General features: G+C 45.1%; 2 protein-coding genes across 3 annotated transcripts; one reads left to right on the forward strand and one right to left on the reverse strand.

Moving 5' to 3' along the window:
• The first annotated feature begins 2,221 nt into the window (after positions 1–2,221).
• On the forward strand, positions 2,222–12,963 carry nr2f6b (nuclear receptor subfamily 2, group F, member 6b). Of its 2 annotated transcripts, none has more exons than XM_062555297.1 (4): positions 2,222–4,674; positions 6,026–6,144; positions 8,422–9,006; positions 11,650–12,963. In XM_062555297.1, exons 1-4 carry the CDS (start codon positions 4,409–4,411, stop codon positions 11,922–11,924), a joined length of 1,245 nt encoding a protein of 414 aa, XP_062411281.1. In that variant the 5' UTR covers positions 2,222–4,408; the 3' UTR covers positions 11,925–12,963. The 2 variants fall into 2 exon arrangements, with proteins under 2 accessions (XP_062411281.1, XP_062411282.1); XM_062555298.1 differs by having other exon boundaries at positions 2,225–4,674; positions 6,026–6,120.
• Positions 12,964–14,002: 1,039 nt separating this feature from the next.
• si:ch73-61d6.3 (occludin) lies at positions 14,003–27,555 on the reverse strand. Its single transcript, XM_062556183.1, has 8 exons — positions 27,287–27,555; positions 24,182–24,974; positions 23,582–23,743; positions 18,264–18,418; positions 17,678–17,893; positions 16,261–16,432; positions 15,946–15,987; positions 14,003–15,627 (listed from the first exon to the last, which is right to left on the reverse strand). Exons 2-8 carry the CDS (start codon positions 24,950–24,952, stop codon positions 15,526–15,528), a joined length of 1,620 nt encoding a protein of 539 aa, XP_062412167.1. The 5' UTR covers positions 24,953–24,974; positions 27,287–27,555; the 3' UTR covers positions 14,003–15,525.
• Between the last annotated feature and the right edge of the window lie 305 nt (positions 27,556–27,860).

Consider the following 27,860-nt stretch of genomic DNA (forward strand, 5'->3'; position numbering starts at 1 on the left):
ACTAATTAATGAACAGTAGTCTCAGGCTGAAGGACAATCCTCTTCTAGCCACGCTAGTTCTTAGGTGGCAAGTTGTGACTAAGGGGCTCCAATCCCATTTGTTTTAAGTAGATGGCTGTCATGGCCATTGGCAGTGATGTGGTGGTAAACAGTTTGGACTCATTAGGTCAGCGTCATGTCGTTCACAGGGGTCAGACGAGGGGACGGCGGGCAGTGACGTGCTTACAGTGGCGTTGTATACGAGCTTGGACTTCTGTCCGTGCAGAGGACATGCTAATCGCGTGAACAGCAGCGCATTCTCAGAGCGAGCCGCATTCCTTGCTAAAATTGAGGGAGCAGTGTAGCTTCTCTGCTAGCACATGCTGTATATGCACCCCAATGCATACACATAGTCAGAAAAGCATGCATACAAGTGCATACAAACTCTCACATAATCAATGTTAAATAAACAAGCTTGTGTTCCAGGATGGGTTAGTGTTTGTTTATAGTACATGACAAGGACACACACACACACACACACACACACACACACACACACACACACACACACACACACACACACACACACACACACACACACACACACAGGATGTGCAGAAAACCAGACACCTGTTTTCACACCTTCAGTCACACTGACACACACACACCCATCTCCAGCCTAAGGGATGCCAACCAAAGAAAACAAACAAAGGTGATCTGTGGTAAACAGACAATTTGACACACCACTCCCCTCATTTGGTCAACAGTGTCCCATTGAGTCTCCACCTATATCACCCTCTAAAAGAACACAACACACTTCAACAGCTTCACACTGAGAATTCACTTGCCATGCTCCTGCGAGTGGATCGATGTGTGTGTCCATATTTACCTCTGAATGTGTGAGTAGGTGGCTCACACAAGAGCACCTAGCTCTATGCAACATTACACTAGATTTTCACTCCTTTCCTGCAAGTCCATCCTCATATGTCCGTCAAGTAGCCTTCAACTGAAATAGCTTTGGTGTAGTTCAATTGCGGTCAGCCTGCCCTGCAGTAAATCACATCAAAAGAGTTTGGGAATGATGGGATGGTCTTTTCATATCCTTTATCATTTTCAGTTATTGTGTCCGGTGTTTGACAAGGGCAGTATCGGTGTGGAATAATGTCTCATGAGCTGCATTAAAGAGCATAATCCTAAAATAGAAGAAGTGTGAGAAAGTGAGAAGTAGAGGAGAAGGCCATGCTTACACAATGCTTCTCTTCAAGAGTAGGCAATGCTTAATGTTAATGCTTTGACGGTTTTGTTCTATTTTTAAATTTCTTGAAGTACAATTCTGTTTTTTCATGCCGTTGACCTCATGATGAAGACATGATTTATTGCCCCTACTCCTGGAAGGAGAGGCTCCATTCTCAGAAGTGGAGAGGCAGGCACAGGCATCTCATTCCCCACTGTGCTGCGGAGGAACTGGTTGTGGTGGTGCATGGTGCTGGTGAACTCGTATGCCTGGTACATACCACACAAATCAGAGCAGCAATGCACAGAGTGACATTAGAGACATTTGTTATTACAGCATGTCACTGGTGTGAGCAGAAGGCATGTAAGATCAAACATGTGTGTGTGTGTGTGTGTGTGTGTGTGTGTGTGTGTGTGTGTGTGTGTGTGTGTGTGTGTGTGTGTGTGTTTCTGTGTGTGTGTGTGTCCGTCACTTTTCTGTTTGTATGTGCATGTGTGTGTGTGTGTGTGTGTGTGTGTGTGTGCAAACAGGAGATGTATTTTCATGCATTAGTGTTGTGCATTGTTTGACTGTGTGTAACCGAGTGCCGCTAACAGCATGCCAGCGGTGTGCTGGGTTTGTTGGTCCACCAGTCCTTTGTGTGCTCATGTGGCAGTGCGGGGGTTAACTCCCCCCATGCTAAGAGGCAGGCCTGGGGGGTCAGGGCTTAGGGAAGCCAGGCAGCAGCACATTCTTTCTGTGTGTGTGTGTGTGTGTGTGTGTGTGTGTGTGTGTGTGTGTGCGTGTGTGTGCTTGTGTGTGTGTGTGTGTGTGTGTGCGCGCACAGCCCTTTGCCACTACTCCACGGCCCACTCTCTGCTCTTTGACTCTAATGTCCATATAAGGCAGCGGGTGCCATGGCAACCGGAGGGCTTGAATAGCAGTGTCAAATCCCTGAGCACACAGACACACGCTCTCACCCTCTCCTACACACTCACTGGCCAAGGAGAGAGGGAGCGAGACACACAGACACACACACACACACACACACACACACAGAGAGAGAGAGAGAGAGAAAGAGAGAGAAGGTTTCCTTACCAGAAGCTGTGAATCTGCCTTGTGAGCAGGGTCTCCTTTCTTGCACTCACTGACACGAAGGACAGAGAGAGAGAGGGAGAGAAAGAGAGAGAGAGAAGAAAGGAGGGAACCAGAGAAAGAGGCAAAAAAAAAAGACAGAGACAGAAAGAGTCGCCACCAACCATTTTCAGCTCAGGACTATTTCCCAGGGAGTGCGGAGGAGCCCTGAGACTGGAGCCGTTACTGCCAGATGGGCAAGCGCTGACAAAACCCAGCAGGCAGAGCAAAAGAGCAGGAGAGAGAGAGCGAGAGAGAGAGAGAGAGAGACAGAGAGAGAGAGAGAGAACGAGAAGGAGACGACTAAGCTGATCTGAGCTGAGAGAGCTCACATTCCCCGACGGCTCAGGGCGGCTGGCTGGCTGACTGACTGACTGACTGACTAGCTGGCTGGCTGACTAGCTGGCTGGCTGGCATCCCTCCCCTGCGTCTGCTCCTGATTCCCCCAGATCTGCTCCACTCTACCCTGAGAGCCCCACAGGCATTGCTGCTGGACCCGGAGACAGCAGGACCCCGGGCACGTTTTGACAACAAACGCGGGAGATTGTGTGCGTGTGTATGTGTGACTGCATGCAGTCTGTGTAAGTGTGTGTGTGTGTGTGTTTATGTGGGTGTGTGTGTGAAAGGGCAACAGAGAAAGAGAGAGAGAGGGAGAAGGAGAGAGAGAAAGAGAGAGAGCGAGAGGAGGGGGACTTCCTTGAACTTTGATCCTTTAAAGGGAGCCAAAGGGAGAGCGACGGCACAGGGAGAACTCTGTTTATCATTATCCCGGGCAGGCGAGCATTCCTTTCCCTGAGTAACCCACACAGAAACAGGCTGGAGCTGGATATCGCCACCGACGGCTCGTCTTCTGCTCGGCTTCGGGCCGTAATCTAGAAACCCCCTCTGAGGCGGGGGACACACATTTTTTTCACCGCAGGATTCCAGCATGTCCACCATGTCCAGTACTACTTTCTGGCTCAAGAGGAGCGCTGGCCAAGGAGCGAGACCCTGAGGATAAAACAACAGGCTGCTGATAGGAACGGACACTCTTGTTGTTTTTGTTTCCTGAATTGCCAGCCAACTGACAAATCCAAACTGGTTGGACCTTTGGTGGTTTACCTCAAAACCTGCTGTGATTCTTTCTGGGGGTGAAGCACGCTCTGGGACACGGCGCTGTCAGTTTGATTGAAAACACACCGCTGTGAGGGAAAACAAAACAGGTTGGACTAGTTGCTGGAGTAGTTGGAACTGAGGGCAGGGCAGCGTGTATTTGCAGGTAAAAGCTCACTCTCTTGCCTTCTTCTTTTCTCTTGCTGAGCCATAACTAGGAGCAGTGGAGGAACCAAGCGCTCTCTGGTATTTCTCTCCAGCTTGAGAGAGGCTCCGTGTGTGTATGTGTGGGGCTTTTTTTCTTGCCCCCTCTCACTACCGTGTGGTGCATCAGAGGAGGGGAGGGTAGAGTGAGTCTTTTTTTCCCCCTCCAGTGAGTGAGTATGAGCATCCGAGTGTAATTTATTGTTTCCTGTGAAAAAAGAGGGCAGACGGCACTTTTTTTTGCCCCCTCTTTCTCCTCCTTCTCCCTTTTTCCTGAACTCTGAAACAGACCTCTGAAGTCGAGCGAGGGGGTTACTACCACGCTGAATGGACTGCAGGGGAGAAAAGGCGAAAGGGACGGAGAAAAAAGGGGGAACAGAAGGAGGAGTGCGACAGCAAAAAAAGGAGAGCCGTGGTGCAGCGGAACCGTGCTCTCCAGGGGAGCCGCGCATCCAGGTCACCAGGTGGTGACGGGTAAAAAAAACAGGGAGAGAGAAAGAGAGAGAGAGAGAAAGAGAGGGAGGGAGAGAGGGAGGGCAAAGAGAGGTCGACTGGAGTTTAATGCTGTCTTTCCTCACGTCACTGCACCTCATCTTGGACTCACCAAACAACCACTGAGCCCTTTTTCTCGCTCTGACTCAGACTGTCGCTGAACCAAAGGATTTGCTAACACCAATTTTTTTTGTCGCGGCTGCACTTTCTGAGATTTCTTTCTTTATATCTCAGGCCACACACACGCGCACACATACACACACATCTGGTGGTGTTGCTGACAATCGAACAGCGATGGCCATGGTGAGTGGGGGATGGGGGACACCCAACGGGGACACCAACGGACTGGGGGACAAGTACCTGCGGGGGGAAGAGGAGGACACCTCGCCCCAGGCTGTGGGCAGCGACGCGGATGTGGGGGAGGACGACAAATCTTGCGTGGTGGACTGTGTGGTGTGCGGGGACAAGTCCAGTGGGAAGCACTACGGTGTGTTCACCTGCGAGGGCTGCAAGAGCTTCTTTAAGAGGAGCATCCGACGGAACCTCAACTACACCTGCAGGTGAGGGTGCGTGTGTGTGGTGTGTGTGTGTAAGTTTTGCTTCCGGTGTGTCATACTGTAGTGCGTTTTGATCCCATACTGACCTTCTCAAACTCCTACTCTTTCAATGATCTATTGTGCTTTTGAACAGCAGATTTGTGTGCCATACAGATTATGATTGTGTGTGTGCATCGGTGTGTGTCTGTCTCTCTTTGTGTAACTTGAGTGTGTAAATGTGCATGAAGGTGTGCGTGGGAGGGTGGAGAATGCCAGTTATTATGACACGCTCCCATGTCCCCTAATGCATTACCCTTGAGAACGAATGGCCATTGACACAAAAGCAACCAATGGCTAAAGGTGCTCCTTGTTTCCCTAGTGAATAATGACATCTTGAAATGTCTGTTGAGCCTTTCCATTTCCTCTGACTGAAACTACCGGCCATGTTTTTCCTTTTCATAAATACAGAATTCTTGCCTTATTCTCAATCTCCACAACATTTTCTCACTATATCTATTCCTCCTGACCCTCTACTTATAAGTGTTCACCCACTATTCAATACATTTCACAACAGTCCTCGACTCAAAACACACACTCATGTTTTATGCCATGCCAGAAACAAGCTCTCCAGTCTGCGCACTTGTAGTCATTGATAACAGAGGCAGAATAACACCCAAAGGTCAAATATCACAGGTGCCTTTGAAATGTGGCCAGCCCAACCCACATTCTTGTTAAAAACAGAACATCCTGTGACATCACGAAACATCAAGGTATTTGCTCTGCCACTCATGTCCGTCCACGCTGAATCATTTTGAGCTTTTATAAACTTTCCAAAACGACAGATGACCTTTTTTTTTTATTTGTGCTGGCTTGTATCACTGATTGAGACGATAACACGTCAAATGAGCAAGTGTTTCCAAAGAAGTTAAAAACACGTCACTTTTATTTTGTTTCCCTTTCTTAAATCTTCTCTCTTAAATCAACTGCATGTTTTCCCTCACAGTGGATCAGAGTTTAAAATGACTCTCGAGACCTTTGCTCTGCTTGCACACTGCCAAGGTTATGTGGGCTTATGATTGACAAAGGTCAGCCCTGCGATTGGCTCTTGAAGCATGCCAGCTCACATTTGCTCGGTCACCACGGAGGTCAACCAACAGAAGTGGAAAAACCACAGGCTTCCGGCCAATGCTTGTGTTTCGACACACATGAATGATCAGGCTCTTAAACAGATATTTTCACCGGTGCCTGTCGAGGAAAACTTTGTCATCAACACATCTTTAACTTTCACAAAAACAAATGTTTTAGGATGAAGTGAGAAGTTAGGCCATGAGATAAGTCCGAAATTAACAATGCTGTCTCTCTCCCCTTTCCTCAGATCAAACCGAGATTGCCAAATAGACCAGCACCACCGGAACCAGTGCCAGTACTGCCGCCTGAAGAAGTGCTTCCGGGTTGGCATGCGCAAAGAAGGTAGCATCCGCACTTCTAACCAAGGTGTACTTTTTCATCACAACAAATCAAACCTAAAGTGTTGTTTTTGTGGTGGACACAATGGATGAGTCTTTATTTAAAGGCAGCCATGTTTGCCACCACAGCTGTCCTGCCGTAGCCTCAAAAGCCCGCTGCTCACGATTCCTTACATTCACTTGGCTCTACCATCTGCCAGAGGCATGTCCTCCCTCCCCTCCCCTCCCATCGCTAGGGCCCTGCCACACAATCAAACACTATAGCGTGTGTTTCCCATCGAGCTGGCTCGTGAACAGAGTTATATCCAGACCAGTAATAAATGTCGCCTGATGAAACTCTAAAAAGGGACCCGTGCCTGACCGATTGTGGACCTGCTACCAGGAAAAAGGCTATTCTGTGGCTATAATGATTCCATGACTCCAGTCAGGGCTGGACTGGCATTTTTGGCCCATACAGCCCACTACAATCGGTCAGGCACTCTCACTAATAGGCATGTGTATTGAACTTAAGTGCTGTGGAGCAGCGCAAGTGACTGTACAAGCCTACACTAACCCACTCTCTCTGACTCATTGGGGGTCCGAGGTGGCTGGCGTAGCCTACACACTCCCCATACTCAAGTATCTACACAAACACTTGTCAAAGAGGAGGTTTTGCTAAAAGAACCTAAAGTATGCTACTACACTGTTCCTGTAGAGTTTTATGTGAATCTTTCAGTTGCCTTTTGCATGAAGATGACTTAAAATATTGTATTTACACTAATCTTTACCAAGGGAACCAGCCATGTTAAAAAACACCCAACCATGTCAATGTGGAGGGTTCAGCTGGAGATGTGACAATGTTAAGGAGCAATGTTAGCAGTAAAACAATGTTAAAGTAATGTATGGCGTGCTAAGTGGCCACAGCAATTGTCATTATTATCAACAGCAGAACATGTTACCCAGATCAGAGCCCGTTGATGTGAACTTGTGAGCCCGTTAATTATGAAGCTACAGTACGTTTGCCACGCTCTCCTTCTGATCACTGTCCCTCTGCCGTGTAATATAGCCTAAGTTTGCTTACTCTCCTCACTGAAGGTCAAACTGTTGCTGACATAGGCTACCAGAGAGCCTGAGCCTAATGTATGTGGAGGAGTTGGCCGTGAAGAGAGTTGTTATTGGGCCGGTCTAGTGTCAGAATAGAAATTGAACCAATGGGCCCCTGACTGACATGTAACTCCACTGACTGTCCTTGATTTCAGCCGATTGTTGCCCATGTTTTAAAATAATGGTACAATTTTAAAGGAGTTACACTGCATTCACAATAAAGAAGGTGCCAGACAAACACAAACTGAGAATCTTCTGAATAAACTGTCTGTACACTTCAGTTCTTCAGTTCTTCAGTTCTGCAATTTTAATAGGCAGCCTAGCTTTCGGTCAAAACGACCATCCTCAGGGTCGTTTTCATGGTCATGTTGACCAAAAGCTAGGCTGCCTATTAAAACTTGCATAAAGGACATAAAGGAAGTGTGCAGACAGTTTATTTTGAAGATTTTTAAAATAATGATACAAAATAATGATTCAATGCAGTCGGCCCACAAGGTACACCGGCCCACCGAGAAAATGCCTTGTATGCCAGATGGCCAGTTGAGCTCTGGCTCCAGCCAATGAATCTGGTTTGTCTGAGAACAGAGAAGGAGATTTAATAACCAAACCAGCAAGAGACGTGAACAAATGACCAAATTCTGTTCAGGTCAAGTCACTATGTGTAATTCTTCAGATAAACAGGACTCTGAGCAACCCTCCCATGACTAAATCGGCCGTTTGATTTAAGTGTGGTTTTTATTATTGTTCTCTCGACTGCATGATGACTGTATCAGTAATTTTATGACTCACAAGCGGGTCTTTTGTGGTATGACCTCATGGTCAACAGAGACCAACAGATAGACTAGTGCGACTCATGCTCCAGTCTGAACACTTCTACAAAACCAGGATACTGATGTGATACAGCTTTTAGGATGCAGCCCATGGCTGCCAGTGTTCTTTGTACAGCTGTGGGGCATTGATCTGTCCTCACATGCCCTTTCACCATGACTAAACTGATAACTCCTCTTGATCTCACTCTTCTCCCCAGTCCCCCTTTGATATCGCTGTTCAATGTCTTTAACATGTCTCTCTCTCTCATACTTTCGATCTAGATCTCTCTTGTGATCGTGAACATGGCCTGACTCTAATATTGCTGTCCATCTCATTTGTATTTTTTTCCTCCCTCTTTTCTTCCCCCTTCTTCTTTCTCCCTTGAATCCCCCTCTCTTTCACCTCTCTCCAGCTGTCCAACGTGGTCGCATCCCTCCGTCCCATGCCGGCATCAGCCCCAACTCTCTTGTCGGCGGTCCAGGGGTGGGCGGCGGTGCCGGCGGTCCCGGCCTGGTCGGCGGCGAGTTCTTCAACGGCCAGCAGGTGTCCGAGCTCATCTCGCAGCTGCTCCGCGCCGAGCCGTACCCGGCGAGCACGCGCTACGGCCCGCAGTACGGCCAGCAGCAGCAGCCCGGCGGCTCGGTCATGGGCATCGACAACATCTGCGAGCTGGCCGCCCGGCTCCTCTTCAGCACCATCGAGTGGACCCGCAACATCCCCTACTTTCCCGAGCTGCCCGTGTCCGAGCAGGTGGCGCTGCTGCGGCTCAGCTGGAGCGAGCTGTTCATCCTGAACGCGGCCCAGTCGGCGCTGCCGCTCCACATGGCCCCGCTGCTGGCGGCCGCCGGCTTCCACTCCTCGCCCATGTCCGCTGACCGCGTCGTCTCCTTCATGGACCAGGTGCGCGTCTTCCAGGACCAGGTGGACAAGCTGACGCGGCTGCAGGTGGACTCGGCCGAGTACAGCTGCCTAAAGGCCATCGCACTCTTCTCTCCAGGTGTGTATGACAGTATGACAGTCATTATTATTAATTTGTTATATAAAAGGGGTGCAATGGATCACTGTTGATCCGTGACCTGTATGGAACATTCCCCCAACAGTTTGGCACACAGGTGAACCGCAAATTGGTGGCAACATATAAATCTGAGGTGAACTACAGCGTTACTGCCAATGTTACTCAGCGTTGCTATAAAAAGAGAAAGTAGGCCTATATAAAGTGATAGGCCTATTGCAACTTCAAACTCACTGTGATGGGAAACTAACTTGTAGCCTAACAGGGAGAGTGGTGCATCTTTTGCAGCTGTACCCTACCTGTCTACAGAATATCAGCCTGGCAATGTTGCCTCCACCGACCCGGAGAGTAACAAATTGCTATACATGGCTTGTGCAATAGCTGACTAAGTATGACATTCTGTAATATTAGCCTACCTTAGTCAAATTGGCTCTTCTTTAAACAATTCAGATGTAGCCTAATGTGTTCAGGGGGAAAGGTGTAAGCAACAACTCTTTTCAAGGCCCACCCCTTCCACATAGGCTCAGAATGGTGTAAATCAAAAATATATTCCACATATATGTATATATACAGTAGGCCTACTTCCTTAACACAATCATTCACAAGTCCATAGTCCATCTTTAAAGTTTGGGAGCTTCTGCCTACCCCACCTGTTAGCCGATAGCTCACCTTTAGCTATAGGCTAGCTATTACTTCCAGTAAATATAGCTAGTTAGGCTAACAGTGTCAGACTTGGTTTGCATTCACAGCAAAGACCTGGAACCTGGAACCGAAATGCAAAAAATATATATTAGCCTATATTACCATTACCATTTTGCCGGGTTGAAGGGGTCAGGTCAAGTGGGGCTTGAATCACCCGATCCAAAGTGGGGGGAATGACAGAAAACGTTTGAGAGCCAATGATATACAAGCTGTTCTAAAAGGTATTCTGACAAGCTACACTAAAATGAAATAAAACAAACTACCTGCATAACACCGTCAAGAAACAAACCTGTTTCTAAAACGCCCACAGATAGATCCAGGCATCTCTATGAAGAGACAATTGGGAGAACTTACCCAACCCTGAGTGTTGTCCTTGTAAGGGAAAGCCTTGATTAGCCACGTTAGGCTATGGACTTGATCATGATAGGCTATCGCTATGTTTCAACTACAACCATTATTTAACTCTAATATGATAAAAGAAAACAGTTACGTGAATGGGCACTTTTACCACAGCCATGGAAAGCTGACGATTGCAGCTTTAGCTCTGGAATCTCTACCTCTCGTGAAAATCTTTACACATCTCTGCCACTATACAGCATGCTCCTGGAAGGCCATTTAAGTCTTGGTGAAACATTTGGTTGAGCATAATTGAAATAGCCTATATGTCCAGACAAAAATAGCTAACTGGAGAAATATGGATGGCATATTTGCAAAAAAATAAATATATATTGTTTTTAGGGCTGGGACTCGATTAAAAAAATTAATCTAATTAATTAGAGGCTTTGTAATTAATTAATCGAAATTAATCGCATTTTAATTGTATATAAAGATATGACCTGAGAACAGTGAGAAATATTTTTTTTTCACATGGATTTTTAGTATAGCCTACTATTGGATAATGACTGAATAGGCCTAAGCTTAAGCAACAAAAATATTGTTTATTAATAAGTCCAACAGACCAGTGCAATTTTTGCCATAAAGTGTAGCAATACCATATTTAGAAATAGTACATTTTCAGAAATTCATGTAGCCTATAGATAGGTAGACCTTCTGTAAATTATAATACTGTGATATCCTGTTGATTGTGTCACCTGGCTGTTACCTTGAGTTGAGTTTATGAAATTGTTGTGTCCCTTTAAGGGGAACTGGGGGGCGGAGTTTACGTGTGTGCGTGTGTGCTTGTATGAGTGTGAAGTTTCTTTTAGGTCTATGAAAGTTGGACATGGAATTAGGTGCGGTGGATTACTGTTATAAGCGTGAGTTGTGGCTGTAACAGCAACTCGGTTGCTATTTGTTTAATAAATAAAGCTCAGAGGTTTCCCTCAAGTGTCAGGAGTATCACAATACTTTGTCCACGCTAGCAGCTAGCTGCTTTATGTTTTGCACTGAGGTGATACCTGCGGTGATACGTCCTTGTTGCATAGGTTGCACACAACCATGCTCTTATCTACGCTTCCATCCGTTCGTTTTTTGTAACAACATTTCCCATCCACGGGCCAACCAACGCGGTCACATCAGCTTCTTTGTTCATGTTCACTGTGCCACTATGGTTTGTTTTGTCTGAACCGAACTCATGCCCGTTACTTGGTGCTCCAGTATAATCGGTCCGTCTGAAACTCATCCAGTGAGAAACGTTCCGCGGTGCAAAAATAAATAGGCATACGATTAAAATGCGTCAATTTTTTTAACGCATTAATGTTTGTGTAATTAATTAATCGTAATTAACGCGCTAAAGTCCCGGCCCTAATTGTTTTGTCAAACAAATTAAATGTAAAAATACAGTGTCAAAGCTCTCAAAATATCATTACATGGGGAGATTTACCACAACTAATGTTTGCAGGAATATGAATGTAACCTACCATCTCATTCACATGTTGTTCTCCTCTCCTCTCTCTGGGGATTGCTGTGTGTTTGTCCCTCTGTCAGATGCCTGTGGCCTGTCTGACCCGGTCCACGTGGAGAGTCTGCAGGAGAAGGCCCAGGTGGCGCTGACCGAGTACGAGCGCATGCAGTACCCGAGCCAGCCGCAGCGCTTCGGCCGCCTGCTGCTGCGCCTGCCCGCGCTCCGCGCCGTGCCCGCCTCGCTCATCTCCCAGCTCTTCTTCATGCGCCTGGTGGGGAAGACGCCCATCGAGACGCTCATCCGCGACATGCAGCTGTCGGGCAGCTCCATCAGCTGGCCCTACGCGCCGGGCCAGTAGGGCGTCGGTCGATCAGCCCGCCCCGGCTGGCACACCTGTGTCCTGGCCCATCCAAAGCGCCCCAGTGTGGTGACCCCAGAGCTCAGGCCTCTGGCACATTTGGCAAAGTAGGCTACATGCTGATCTAGGGTCATGTTTTGTTTATTTGTTTGTCAGTTGTTTTTTTTGTCAGTTGGTTTGCTGGTCCATGTGTGCAGCGAAAAGTAAGACTGACCTCAGATCAGCATTATGAGTCCTTTGCGTATATACTGGGCCCAGGTCCACTGGGCACATCCCATGCTACCTCAACCAAAACTGGACTTCTTTCAGTTCCCACAGCCAAAGGGAGCAGCTTTTTGTTTTTTGACTGTATGTTTTTGATTATCCGGAGATTTCACATGGCATCTGTGCAGATAATGTAGACTGCACCGGGTATTACAGTCCCACAGTGCCATTGTAAGGTGTCAGTAACTCTCAGTGTATAGGCAACTTTAACAGTGTAAAAGCGTTCTATGTACAAGTCATCCTGTTGTTCATTACCTCAAAGTATGATTAATTATATTACAGATTCTATGAATGGAAAGTTGACAGGTACAAATGTTGTCTAAAACCCTTATAGTTGGAAGGAGAGAAACCTCCATATATGAGGGATGACCAAAAGGGATTCAACTTTTTGCCAGACCTGCAGCATCTTGATTGTGAGATTAAACTTTAAAGTAGTTTTATTGGACTCTCTGTGGATTTTAGGGATGTTAGCCACTAAAATCACACGGGGGAGAGAAGTCAGATGCATACTTTGTAAGATATTGCCATGGACTGCAACATTGTCAAAGTCGTTGACATAACCAATTGTCTTACTTGAAAAATGGCACCGGCATGTAAATGATGAAAAGATGGTGAAATGAATGCAAATCTTACACAATCTCAGTATTTTAACTGTGTCGTTAATGTAATTTTTTATCAACAAAGTTCAGCCTGAATGTTGCAGAATTTCCTATTGCCAACCATGGAAAATATCAGATATTTTTGCATACTACTACCAATAAAAATATGAACCCAATTTTGCGAAGGAGACTGTGTATAAATGGCACCTGATGCATCTGGTACTCTACATCACAGCATCTGTCGGGGTCCGGTCCGCCCTGTCGGGACCTATTTCCCAATAATGACCGACGTTCTATACATTATCCCTTACATAACATTTACAGTTAGTAAGTTATGACTTAAACTTACACATACAAAAATGACACATTACAGCATAGCCCCATGTACATGTATATGTAACATGTTTTTTCCATACTATTTTCAGATCACTTAAACTTTAAGATAACTGAATCACATTCTCTCTAATTTTACACAAATGACACAGGGGTTGAGTGAGAGGCTATGATTCTTAATAATCCTTCAAACAGTGTTGGTGTGATTTGCTGTGTCTACAGAATAGCTTAGCAGTTGTCTTGTTACTGTAATTGCCTCTTTGGCCAGCAGGGTGCAATCAACAGCAACTCTTAACTGGTGTGGACTTATGGGTTTGAGCTTTTTTGTTCATGGAAATTAGACTTATCATCATTGAAAGCCTTTTGGTTCCAGCTGACCGCTCTGACAAGAACAGAGTGTTGCGTTCTGTATCAAGCTGACCATGAGAGTTGAAGGGTTTACTGTATGTAGCTGCCATGAGGAGAACAGAAAAACAAGGCAACAGTGCTGTGGATTCCAACAGCTCCACCTAGAGGCCAAGTCCCCACATGACCAAATGAATTCAATACAGGTACTATTGAATAGAACGTCTGAAATTGAACATCTGAATTGTGTGCACGTGTGAGAGAAAGTGTGTGTGCAGGGCGTGAGCACTGTTTGCGTGTACTGTACCTGTGTGTGTGTGTGTGTGTGTGTGTGTGTGTGTGTGTGTGTGTGTGTGTGTGTGTGTGTGTGTGCAATAGTTCTGGTGTGTGTGTGTGTGTGTGTGTGTGTGTGTTCATGCACGGAAGGGGTTCATGCTTGTTTACCTCCTTTTCTTTATTAATTAGAAAGATTAGATACAAAAAACTGATCATAACATGACAAAAAATGCTGTGTGACATTACAAAATAACATAGAAAATGAGTTGATATGACAATGAAATGAGATGAAAATTGCATGAAAATATACAAATGACAAAAAATCCTTCATGAAATGATCCAGAAACAAATCATCATACAAAAGGTGATGTGTGTGACCCAATAACTCCAGTCATGGTAACACAGCGACAAACAAAAAAATCATTTTCAACATCATGAAAAATCTACATGTGTTTCATTTTGATTCATATTAGCATGTTGATTAGTGCGGCCATGATAAGATAAAAAAAATACTTTTGGCACCATCATAAAATAGCAGACTTTTCCAGAAAATGCAATGACACACAGTCATATACTCCCTGCTGAATATGAGCTTATGAAACAGAAAAGGCTGGTAACTTGGATAACACTCTGTGCACTGTGCAGTTCTGCAGTACAGTGCACCAAAGACCACTGCTCACATCTCATACTCAGGAAGGAGTCATTTGGTCACGCTCATCACACACTTTAACCAGTGTTCTTTCTCAATCGCATGACAGTTGTTTAATATGGGGGAGTGACAGAAATATCAAAGATCACTTGTCAAAAATGTTCTTTTAAAACCAAGCACAGCTTAATGCCAGTGGCTGCTACAACTGTACAATAATGGTTGGTCAGCTGTAACTCAGTAAGCTTAAGCAAACACAACTGACCTTGAAGCCCCCAAGTGTCATTGTTGATGTTTACTTTAGTTACTTATAAAGACAGATAAAGGACAATTAAACAAAATGACACTTTCCTTTGGTTAAGTGAAGACACATTGTTGGGCACTGCATGGAATCACATGCCCTTCCTCAAAGGGGAGGGTTAGTCTCAGTCTCAGATAGAGTTCAATTCAACAGGCTCGGCACGCCCTCCACTACCCACCTCAAACATTTGTTCTGTGTCTTTTGGCTCTTGCTGCTTTATCAGTGAGGCAATTCCCATATCTGGAGCAAACAGTAACGCTGCAAATTGCCGGCCAGCTCCTATCAGTTCTGAGATGTCTTTTTGTTAACCTTGCCCTGCCACACCCAGGACTCCCACAGTAAAGGGAGGCAGATAAGGCTGATACTTCCAACACTGATTTGCGCGGACACTCCGGCAGCTCAGCGGCTTCAATAGTGTGGTTTGCATTGGAGGAGTGGTGCTAGTAGTAGTAGAGGCAAGGGACAACCAAACTCTTGTGAGTCTTCTCCACACAACACAGAGTTTCCTTGTAAATGCACAGATGTGGAAGCTGGACGTGTGGGTGTAGCCAAAACTGCGTTGGAGAGTGGAATGACAAAAGATGAAAGAGAGTGGTCACTTCATTCTTCAGTCATCCAGCTACAATGCTGCTCTATATGGGGGGTCTATGTTCCAGATGAAATTGGTCTCGTTCTAAAGGACATTGGACATGTTCTAAAGCCTTGTACACGGAGTTGCTGCTGGCTTCTGCGTTCTCGAATTTCTTCTGTCTTTACAAAGTCCAAAGATCCAAAGTTGAAGAGTGTATAACGTTTAAATGTCAGTAATACAGTGGTGAGGGAGAAGACTGCAAATTCTTAGGGCTGATTCCGGTCATAATTCTTCACCATGCGCTTGACGTGGAAAAGCTTCTGCCTTAACTTGCGGCACTGGTGCTTTTTGGACTGATATTCAGGCATCTGAGGAAAACATGGAGGAACAGACGGCTTCCCATCAATAATCAAGCAAGGCGAAACAGTCAAGTAATAACAACATGCCGGGATTGGACAGTGAAGTCATAAAGTGGATAATAGTTAACCAGAATGTTTTCAACCACAAACTGAAATGTTTTGCAGTCTTAAATGACTGCATAACAACACATTCCCCACTTGCTATATCTGGATTGACAAACAGATATCTGACAGCAGAGCCATAGCAGTAAGAGAGCTGTAAAGTGTATTATGAAACATGGGCATGTACTGTAGGGGGTTACAGACTGTGGTGAAGATGACCCTTACCCTTTTCATGTCTTTGAGATGGTTATACTCCTCAGCTACAGCCTGCAGAGAAATCAGACATGCAACTTGCTGTTTAATAAAAGTCTTTCAACAACTTTTCAAAACATCTAGTCAGACAGATGTAGATTTAGGGTGCTAACTAACAAATGTGAGTTAAAATACAGTACAGTTATCCAAACTTATTTGCAGAACAAAACACACACATTCCAGTGGTATCCAATGGCATTCTCTGCATTGCTTTTAATAAAGTTGTATTGCGTCAGACTAAGACTTGGCATCACCATGGCTACTCCCTCTGTGGTATGTCTGTCTCACCTGGTACTTGCCGGTACCCTCATCAAGAGTGTCCAGCTCACGGCTCAGCTTGTTCAGCTGGTCATTAATGTCGTCCATCTCGGCGCACAGGTTCTTGTAGTGCTTCAGGTCGGCGTCGAACTCCCTCTTGTACTCGTGGCGCTGAGAGGCCGAAGTGATCGGGGGGTACATGCTAACAGAGAGAGGAGAGGACAGAGGATGTAGTGAGGAGGGTTCAGCAGGCTGAAGCGGAGGATGTGTAGACATTAGTATGGAAAAACTGGACACCATCATTGTTGCACTATAATCACATGGACCATGTTTTCTTGAGAGGAGCTCTGCTTGTTCAGTCTTTGAAATGAAGAAAGTCTGGTTGCTTGTTCTACTCACACTTTCACATGCTATACACTTAAATGTTCTCTAAAAGTTTTGTAGAGATTCTTCATAAAAAAAACCCAACTCAAACAAAAAACTCTTTTTCTATGGTAAATGACTCATTAATCTTAAGTGATTAACCGAGCTGACCTACATGAAAACCTTCTTTTCGGTTCTTTTTTTTTGTAGAACTCTGTTTACTTTACTCCCTCCGTCTGGAATTTAGAAGGAAAAGAAGCAAAGTTCATAACAGCATAATCCCCTCGCCTTCTTCAGTGGCACCAGGCATCAACAACAGCTCCAAAACTTTGCCTCTGTTGAGGAGCTTTGGCCTGACGCCAGTTTCATAAAAAAGTCACTAGACTGCATAGCAACGGTCAGCACTCCACATGCTGCATTCTGCACGGGTCAGAAAAAAAGACTTGGGTAAGCCGCAGCTGCATTATTGTGGACGAGATGTTGACCCACTCCTTCGGGAGCTCATCAAGAGTGAAAAGTAGATAAGCAGGATTCATCTGGTCGCCGAACCACTGACCACAGCACACACGCAACACACTCACACGACACCGACACACACACACACACACATACACATTCTCTCTCTCTCTCACGCACACACACACTCACACTCACGCACCTTTGGCCCAAATCCCTAATTGTGGAAAATTACAAAACCATGTGGAATTGCATGCTTGAAAAGATTACGCACTCAACCTTCCAAGCCCAAGAGTGCAGCGGCGGGGCAGACCACCGTGTTGATACAAATGACATCCAAACACTCATACTAGCTTCAAACTAAGCTCCGCTCGAACAACTTAGTCTTTTAGGACAGCACAATTGAGACATGTAAACACACATTAAATGCATGAAAATGTATAAATTTGACCAGGAAAGGATTATATTTAGCATATATGTTCGTGTTTCTGTACTGTATGTCAACATGCGGAGGCACTCTTTCAGTCTTTTATAATGCTTTTGTTGAAAACATTATCTACTTTGCTTTGCTTCTACTATATTTGTGTGAGTTTCCTTCATTGGCTCTTCAGCGCATTTGACTCCTCACCTCTGCCACATGTCCTGGTCCATCTCGCTGGTCTCGCCCCCTGTTGTGTACTCGGTCTCATACTGAGACTCGTCAAAGTCCGTGTTGCGGCGGTTCCTCTTGGCCCGGTTGGCGGATGGTTTGCGAACCCCTCCGGTCCCCTCTGAGGGGCTGGAGCTGACCTCGCCGCCGTGGGACAGGTGTTCTGATGGACGGCTGACAGAACGGTCAAAATACCTGTCCGAGAAAGCACAGTGAGTTATTTTCACCTTCAAGGGAATCAAATAATAGTTAGCATTTAAAAATGACTTTGAGATTCAGAACCCCCTTGGAGAGGTAATAGCATGCCAGTGACTCTGACCAAGCTGTGTCTAAAGCAGGTTATGAAAGCCTAAAGCAATACAAGGGGGTCCAACCATTTCCTCAGTTGCAAGAGGCTACTCAAGGGCAACTCAATATTGCATGTTTACATGGATTTAGTGAATCTTGTCTGAAGGCTTAGACCCCCTCCCCATCTCTGTTTCTGCCTCCTATCCACTCTTTCTTTCTCTTCCTCTTTTTCTTTCCCTCCCTCCCTCTCTCGTTCTTTCACATGGTCCATACATACCCACTGTGGTCGTATGTGTCGGTGCTGAACATGCTCTCATCTTTGGGAGGGGTGGAGGGGATGCTGTTTGCTTTGCTCAGAAGAGGTGCAGCTTTCTCTGAAATCACCACCGTGGGCGCGTCTTGCACACTCTGCGTGTCCTGAACATTGTTCACCTACCAGAGAATGTAGAAAAGACAAAAAAAATGAATAATTCAACACCCCACAGTATATCTGTCTTGTGACATATGGCTATATCTTTGAAGTCTGGAGGGTCCTATTTAATCAGGCACGGGTCATTGGACAATTCTGTTACTGAGCTCTTAAAAAACGGGCCTCCACATGGAATGCAACCCCACTATTAACCACATCAGGTACAGCTAACAGCTTCTCATTATCGTGGTCGATGAGAAATCTCAGCTGTCAGCAGAATCCAAGAGCACACACAAGACAATGCACACAAAAGACATGAAAGGCAAAAACGTAATGGACACTAGGATAAATTGCAGTTACACCTGCCAGACTTGGTGAAACTGCAACTGTTGACGTGACCTGATGCCTGGCCTGCTATGGAGGTTGCCTTCAGAGAGAAAAAAAATATGGCGGTCATCGCTTTCAGGTTGGACGGGCAATGAGGCATGAAATTGGAAGGCGAGCTCACATTGTGAGCGTGACTCAGATTAACCCTTCTGGTTAACTGGTTCACTAGCACACTTAACTCTCACAGGCAATGGTATTCCAGTGGCATTTCCCATCAAAGTTGCATGAACAAACCATTAGCCACCATAGGCAAAAAACGAAAAGCATTCCCCTAACTGACTTTGAGCAGCCATGTTGATTTTTGCATGCACATCCTCTTACTCTCGGCCCACATGAAGCTAAACCTGGGTGACAGCATTGTCTTGACCTTTAACTTCATTTGTTTAAGGCTTCCCCCTTCCTCTGCAGCACACAGGAAAAGCTCCCCAAATGAGTAAACAAGGAAACCTCGGGTATGTATTCAAGCTCTTCCGGAACGAGCCAACAGGGAGATGAGGATGTGAGAGGGGTCACAGTTGGGATCGCGAAGGTTACTGGGTCTCAGGCTCACTCACACACAATAGGGTCTATCAGTTTCATCTCTGTAGATGGTCCAGTCTGGATGCAGATACTATGTTACTGCTTCAGAGTATTTGGTATGAGGAAAACAAGCTATTGTTATCACAGGCTGCAGCAATAGTTTCTCAGCTGTTTTCCGTTCATGCCTTTGAAGCGCATGCTTCAAGTGGTTTTATGATACACTGCGCTCTTCTTAAAAAGAATATATTTATTTTTTATTTTTTGAATAAAAAATAACTTCATCACAGTCCTCATTATTGGGGACACCATGTTTTTTCCCCCCATAACACTAGAGCCTCGATCCACCAGCCTCCATATTACTGTGGTAATTTTTCTGCTCCCATTCTGACACTGCTTCTGACATGTTATGTGCACAGATGTACGCACGAACAGCAGGAGGAACCAGGAGGAACAATAACCGCAGGGGTGGGGCGCGCTTTCCTCCCAGCTGCGAGAGAGAGAGAGAGAAAGCCACCTTTGAAGAATGCAAGTCATCCAAGAATTCCAACAATGCCCCTCTCGACGTGGAGCTCTCTGTGACCACTGAGCTGTGTGCCGGGGCGGGATTGGGAAGGTGGAGAGAGGTGGGGTGAGGTGGGGTGAGGTGGGAAGAGGTGGGGTGGGGACGGGGGTTAAGAAGAATGTGTTGGGGGGCCGCAGGACCTGGGCCAGGGAAGGGCCGGCACCAGAGTCAGCCCCCGGTTTCCCACAGCGCTCCGTCTGAGCAGGGCCAAGCACCATCAGGAACCACACAGACCTTTTCTTCCATTGTTAGTTTACACACGCTGCGATCGGTTTTTTCTGTCTTCCTGTGCTAACCCTGCTAGACAATTGCTATTATGCATCCAAGACCGTCAAGACTTGGTCACTGTGACATTTTCTACGCCTGAAGCAACAGTCAAGCTTTAAATCTACCCAATCTGAATCTTCAAACAGCCAATCGAAGCTAATACTATATTTCACATTGCTATTTATGACTGATCAAAGCAAGCAATGTGAAGTGCATTTTCAATGCTATTCATTTGTAAGGTTTCGTCGCATTTGCCATATTCTCTCATCACAATTATGTGAAGACAGAACACCTTTCAGCTTTTGTAATGTTACAAATGACCAGTGATACAAATACTGTACATACACAACACAGACAAATAAATTACAAAATGTTGACACTAATGATCTCTTCTCTGGACTGCAAAAACTGCTTATCTGATATAATCTAACCAAGTGTCATTAATTTTATATCAAGAACAAAACATCTAGTTGGTTTGTTTTCAGTATAAAAACACTTACCTAGCACTTTCTCGTAAAAACATTTGAGTTAATTTAAGAAGAGTTTAACTTATTTTAAGACATCTCATCCTGAAAACAAGCAAATACGTCTGCCAGTGGGTTGAGTAAATTGGACTTTTAAGATTCCTTAAAATAAGTAAATGTCCATTAGATTCATAAAACTTGGATAGATTTTATTATTTTGCAGCGTGATGTGAACTCTCCCATAGATGAGCTCACCACGGCAGATGGCCGAGGAAATTTAGACTGAAAGTGGGCTATTGAGCTGAACTAATGAGATAATTTAGTGTCAGGGTTGACCAGTCGATGGTGAATCAAAACAAATGCAATTAGCTGTATCCAGAGCCATTGTGCTCATCTCATTTCTATTGTGAGGTAGAATTCATTTATTTTACGTGAGGCAACAAACATATCTAAAATAGAATACATATCTACATAGAAGTCCTATCCAAAGATTAGAAGTGAAGTACATCACACGTGCCTTATCAGAGAGCTTACTGTACAATGACACAGACTTGCATGTGTTAGAATAATGTCATAACATAAAAATAGAATACACTTGATTACCTTCATTGACTGATAGTGTAATACGCCATAGACTAAAATGTTATTGCTTAGATGCTTTGACTGACTACATATGTCTGTACTGTAGGTCTAACATAAAGCCTAACTTTCCTGTAACGACTATTTGAACCCATCCACAGAGGAAATTAAATGTACAGTGTGTAGAATGTTACAACAGCAAAGTCAGCAAAACCTCTGTGTGTGTGTGTGTGTGTGTGTGTGTGTGTGTGCTACTGGGTGAGGTCAACAGAGCCACAGAGCACTCATGACTCAAACTACAGTATGGCTTGATGTGTGATATCACTCATGAGTCATAGCTTGACACAGCTTGTCCAGTAAATGTCCCTGTCTGGGTACAACACTACAGTCACAGTCACATTTCTCTTTGCCTTTAGCCTGACTATATTACAGCAAGCATGCAAAAACACTGGTGATGGTTGTAGTGGTGTCCCCCTATTACTGAAAAGTGCTTTAGGTACTTAGAACAGCGCTAACATTATATAAATGTAATGTGATTTGAAATCTGGTGGATAGACTCCTCGCCATACTCCATTATATCACCATTATATCTCACCATTATATCTCTGTCCTTACAGTGTTGTGAGTGTTTTTCTTGTTCTGCATTTGTGTATGTTTATGTCAGAAGCTACTGGGAAAGCTACTATCTATCGCTATGTTGTTGCTGATGTTGTTGATACTGTGAGCTTACAAAAACCATGAGGAAACACTAGTCAAGTCAATTACCCCGAATTACCCAATAAAGACGTGGCAGACTTTTAAAATAAATCTATGCATGATACATCTTGTGTTGGGATCACAAGTGTTTGTGGCTAGATTGATACAGCCATGTTCTAAATGATGTACTTTGGGTACACCCATTTTCATCCCACGCCCAAAGAGTTGCATATCAACGGCGTTCCCTGCCAGCAACATAACAGTTGATTCCTGTAAACGAGCTCGCAACACTGTTTGAAACGTTGTTGAAAAACCCAGTCTTATTCCCGGATGCATGCCCTACTGTAGTGTAAAATATGTTTCCTCCCCTTTTCCAGTAAATCTGTGCTAATAAATCAGATACACATATTTCGGTAAACATGTCAATGACAGAGAGACGGTCCTTTTCTCAATATTTAATGACCAAATCTTTTCCAAGAAAATAGGTGCTCCTCAAACACCTGTTGCTTTTCGGCCTGCCTCTGTTGTTACAGTGTAACAACAGAGGGGAAGTCGGCCGGTATAGTCATGCCCTCTGCGTGTTTAAAGAGTCCGTTTGAAGCCTCTAGAAACTCCTAGTTTCCACAGGGGCTGGTTAATTATCATCCCAAGTGAAACCGGGCAGACCATAAACAAACAGGTCACTATCAGCAGCGCCGTGGCCAAGTCATGTGACGCCCAGCCTGCACTCACCCCAGCTGAGTCACACAAAGGCCAATTAGGAGATAAGGGGCAGCTTGGTGCTCCTCCACAACCACACTTACAGTTTCAAGGCAGGAAATAGTGGACGTAGGTGGTAACACCAAAATGGCGACACAGACTGGAGTGGTTCAGTGGTTTGGTGGGCTGTTTTGGGTTGATGACAGCACAGAAGGAACTAGACTTTCGGCACCACAAAATGAGTGTGAGAAGCTGTTGAACTTGAGAGCGTTTGCAAAAAGCAGTGACAGGACAAAATTAATAGATGGAAGGGGAGGGAGACGGGGGGCAAGGCAGAAACTGGGAATGCTGCCATGTATGGCTTTCCCAGGCTGCCCTCTGCAAATCGACGTTTATCAGAGCTGGGCTGCTCAATTCTCTAAGATTAATCTGACTAAATTACTAAAAAAGTTCTTGTTTTCTTGCTGTGGGTTTGAGAGGTACATCTTATGCAGCTCTGTCACATCATCCCCTTATTTACCACCCAAACAATCCGACTAGTAATTAGAAAGTATAATAAAAAAAAATCACCAACTAAATAATGAATGGAAAATAAGGATAGTTGTGAAAAGCTAGCAATAATCGTAATGAAAGGAAAATAAGGATAGCTTCATTACTAACAAGTTATGAAAAGTTAGCAATAGGGACACAAAATGTGTGTGTGTGTGTGTGTGTGTGTGTGTGTGTGTGTGTGTGTGTGTGTGTGTGTGTGTGTGTGTGTGTGTGTGTGTGCATAATGTAACCTAGTGAACGACTGAGATGCGCAACTGTTGTATAAAATCTGGGTCATAGCCAACATGGCACACATGTCACTAGCAGTTTTGACGACCAAGACCTATATTCTAATCTCCTTATTCATAAAAAACATTGCATGACAGGTGGACTTTGAACTCATAAAACAGGATGATCTTTTCCCCACACACACACACACACACACACACACACACACACACATGTGGAGAGACACTACTCACCCAGTCCTCCACATCTCTGCCCTCTGGTCCTCGGGTCAGTGGCTCGTCCCAGTAGATGTTGGGCTTGCCATAGCGCCAAATCTTGCTGCGTGTTTTGTGGGAAAACACAGCGATCACCACCAGCGCAATGACAACTAAGAAGCCACACACCATTGCCACAGCCTGGAAAAAGGGAAAACACACTCACATGATCTCTCATGCTGGTTGTTTGACTGACACTGAAATCAAACTCACTCTTACAGTGAAATTTAGATTTCCTACTAAGGTTTTCCAATTAACAATGCAACACAGGTTCCTGACACATGATACAATCAAATTGTTCAAGTTTCTATTAAAACTGACACACCAACTTTTTGAGAAATTAGCTCAGGCCTATTTGTCATCTACTGAGTTAGAGCACACATAGAGAAGACAAGAGCTGGCATCCTTTTCTTTAACTGCCGTAAACGGCAAATAAGCTCATTTCTCAAACGGTTGGCGTGATCCTTTAACACTAGTAATTCTGAGACATCTTTTAATGGTTAGTAGTAATAAATATACAGTAGTACATGTATTAGGCCGTATAAAGGGAGCTTAGCAGAGCGGTTAGCAGAATCGCACCTCCTGTGGGTCTACATAGCAGTAGTGGTACAGGTACTGGTTGTACATGGGGAAGCCTCCTACGCCACCCATACTGGACACCCCGGTGCTGTACAGGTTCTGGCACATCATCAGCATGGGGTTGAGGTACATGCTGGACGAGCTCTGGGCCATGGGGTTGACCCCCACGATGTAGACGATGTTGATGATGCCCTGCAGGAAGGCCAGGATGGCACTGGCCACCAGCACCGCCAGGTAGAACCTGCGGCTGCGGAAGGTGCCGCTCTTCGAGAAGCAGGCCACGAAAATGCCCAGCGCGGCGATGAAGTTGATGGCCGCCATGGCGATCATGCTGGTCTTGGCCGAGTACGGCGTCGGGTAGGAGCTGTAGTAGCCGTAGCCGCTCCCGTAGCCGCCGCTCCCGTAACCTCCGTAGCCGCTGCCGTAGCCGTAACCGCCGCCGCCGTAGCCCATCCCTCCCGAACCGTAGCCCCCCATCCCGTAGCCGCTGTAGCTCATGTCCCAGACGAGCGTGGAGGCCACGCAGGCGAAGATGCCCAGGCACAGCACCACGATGAGGCCCTCCATGGCCTTGACGATGCCCGGAGGGGAGAACAGCTTGTAGAAGAGCAGGGGCTTGTGGTCCTCCACGTAGTACGATCCCGGGGGAGCTGGGTAGGCGTCCAGCTCGGTCCTCGAGGCGTGGAAACTCGCCGGCGGCCCGTAGCCGTTGGTGGGGCTGTACGGCGGGCTGTACATGGGGGGGCTGTCGTAGTTGTCCTTCTCAAACATGGTTCCGACAGGAAAGTGGGAGCTTCAAGGAAAGAGAGCAGCATTTTTATTAGAATTTCTATAATAACATACAGTCAATCATTTTGTGAGTCAGGTCAGGTGGTGGCCAGGTGAGTGCCAAAAGGAAAGGAGGAGCGTAAACCTTTGAACGAGTTATAACTCGTGGTAAACATTGTATGTTTATGGCACAGAGGACCTATCTGGATGAATCTTAACGGTGTTACTGTCTTGACCCACTTGACAAGACACAACTCAACAGTCTTTCAGGTACACTTGATAACTTTGTGAACTTGAACTAAAAAGTAACATGTGCGCAAAATCACTGCAGAGAGACCTTCAGTCCCTCCAACGGACGCACAAACTGCGCCATCCATCCATGTCAGAGGCGACGTAGCAGTGATGTGATAGAGATGACCGCGAGGCACTACTCAGAAGCCACACGGGGAGGCTGGTACCAGCAGTCTGAGTTCAAGAACACAATGCTTCTGTGTCTCCTGCCAAGGCCCTGTGGGAGTCGCTCTCAATCCCTCTCATTGTCTGCCCGACTTTGAAATGCTTGGACTTCAGTATCTGCCAGTTTTTATGATTGTTTGTTTTGCTTTGTTTGGTTTGCAGATACAGTAGTGAAGTCATGCTGTGGAGTAAACAATGTCCATTCTTATGAAAAGGTTTGTGGCGTTTGTGAAAGCACGTTTTTTTTCCACAGAAGCTAGCTGTTCACAGAGAGGACAGATGTCAATGGGCATTATGTAACTTTGTTTCATAGGGGCTTGTTACATGTGAAGAGTTGCTAATTTATCGGGCATCCCCATTGTGAAGCAACTTTCACTGCATGCCAGTGTTAAGGAGCTATCTGGAGACTCTGCAAAGCTATGCATTCAGGCAGCACAAAAGTCTTGGCACAGATAATTTACATGAAGTCTTCAATCTAAGCCTCGTCCCCTCATGTTCAGAACCTCCTCCCCCAACCTCTTCTCTTTGTTGCGCAGAAAAGTCAAGACTGCTAGTGGTGGGTTGCTGTGTTGCCATGGTATTTGACAAGAAAAAAAGGCGCATAGTTAAAAGACAGAGAGGGAAGGACAAGAGCTGCACTGTCTGGTTACTCTTCAGAGAGAGAGAGAAAGAGAGAGAGAGATACAGTTGGAATGGCAGATCAGGTGTCTGCCCAGGGATCCCTCTGTTTATGTTGTGAAAGGCATCACTGTGTGCCTGTGTGGCATTCTTGGAAAGACACAGGTGCTTTTAAGGAACTATAGGGTCACACTATGTGACAGAATTCCCTCATTTTGAATCACAAAACAGTTTAGATACTAAACAGTTTAGATAAATAAATTCCCAACATCCCAACAGGTGATATTAAAACCTCTTGGGAAATATGCATTTTTACAATATTCCAACATTATGGTCATTTTAGGATATAACTACCTTACTACCCAGATATAGGTAACTGATAAACATTTCAAAACAGTTATCCTATACATTCAGCAGCAGTGAACAGGTGTATTGAGAAACCACAAAACAATAACAGGGCAAGGGACTGGACTTCAGACTCATAAAACACTCAACTACAACCCAGTGCTCTAACTCTAACATGTCCACAAAATGGTGTTGAGGATCAACAAACCCACGACACATTGCCATGTCATTCATCACGCAGTCAGTAATTTCTTGTGGAGGGACTGAAAGACTTCTCAAAGGGGTCACTCCAAAACATAGAGTCTGACCCTGTATCCAAAAGAACACACACTGCCAGCATTGTGGTGCCTCACCACCACTGTCACCAGTAAGTCATACAACCTGCAGGTTATTTGATATAATTGAGAGTGTAAGTTTGGCTACCGTCTGCCTTATTCTGAACATCAATTTTCATCATGAACATAGTTTTCATCATGACATTACAACACATATTTAAAAATATATAGGCCTATATCAACTTTCAGTTTGACACAAACTCTAGCCTTTGTGGTAAAACAGAAAGAATAACAGTCAGACTAATTATAGTAATTTAGCAGCCACCTGTTAACAGCTCTCGTGAATACAAGCTATTTTTATTCTGAGAAACAAAACTAAATGTGTGTGTTTGTGTTTCAAAACACTTTTTCATATTCAGATGAACTAACAAGAATAGTTGCCTAAACTGTAATTGGATTACACACATCGCGTTGCCCTGTGCGTCCTGTTGATTCTGGAATGCAGACAGAAACTGGTAGCTAAGAACCGCGGAGATTACAAATTACATAAAGCATTGTAAAATACCATCTCCCTTATCCTTTCAAGCAGCTGTATTTGCAAATTCGCAGCTTTATTTTTCAACCTTGGAATCAACGCAATTACCTGAACGTGTGCTGGGCAGTTGTCGTTAGATTCCTGCGGTGAGCAGTATTTTCTGAAAAAGTTCACCCTCAACGTAATCCTTTGGTCGTGATCCACCTGTTGGAAAATTCAAATATTTTTTCCCCTCGTATAAATCCCTTACTCTTGCAGTAGCCTAAACCGTTAAATGCGGTGTCTCTTGCACGAAACAAGTGACCATCCCCAGAACAAGTCGTTCACTTGTTGCCTCCCTCCAAGGGCATGGTAGAGTAGGCTATGCTGGTGGAGTATCCAAAGGTGGGTGGGAGGTTGTGAGTGAGAAGTCAAAGCAGGTCAGATTATTTACACGAGGCTATTTTTTTGGTAGGCTACTCATCAAACTGAGAAATTATTTCGTGGAGAACTGTTGGACTAGGCTTAGGATATTTTTTGATGTAGCCTAGTCTTCTAAAGCATCACGGTGAGATTTATGAAGGTAACTATAACGGGTTTAGAGTTTAGTCTAATTGTTATTTGGGGTTATCTTGAAATTACTGTCCGGATATTTTTTGTTTAACCTATTTTTATTTTATTTTATTTATTATTCCCTTGTTTT

This window comes from Sardina pilchardus, chromosome 15 (genome assembly GCF_963854185.1).
Source record: "Sardina pilchardus chromosome 15, fSarPil1.1, whole genome shotgun sequence".
Lineage (NCBI taxonomy): Eukaryota > Metazoa > Chordata > Actinopteri > Clupeiformes > Clupeidae > Sardina > Sardina pilchardus.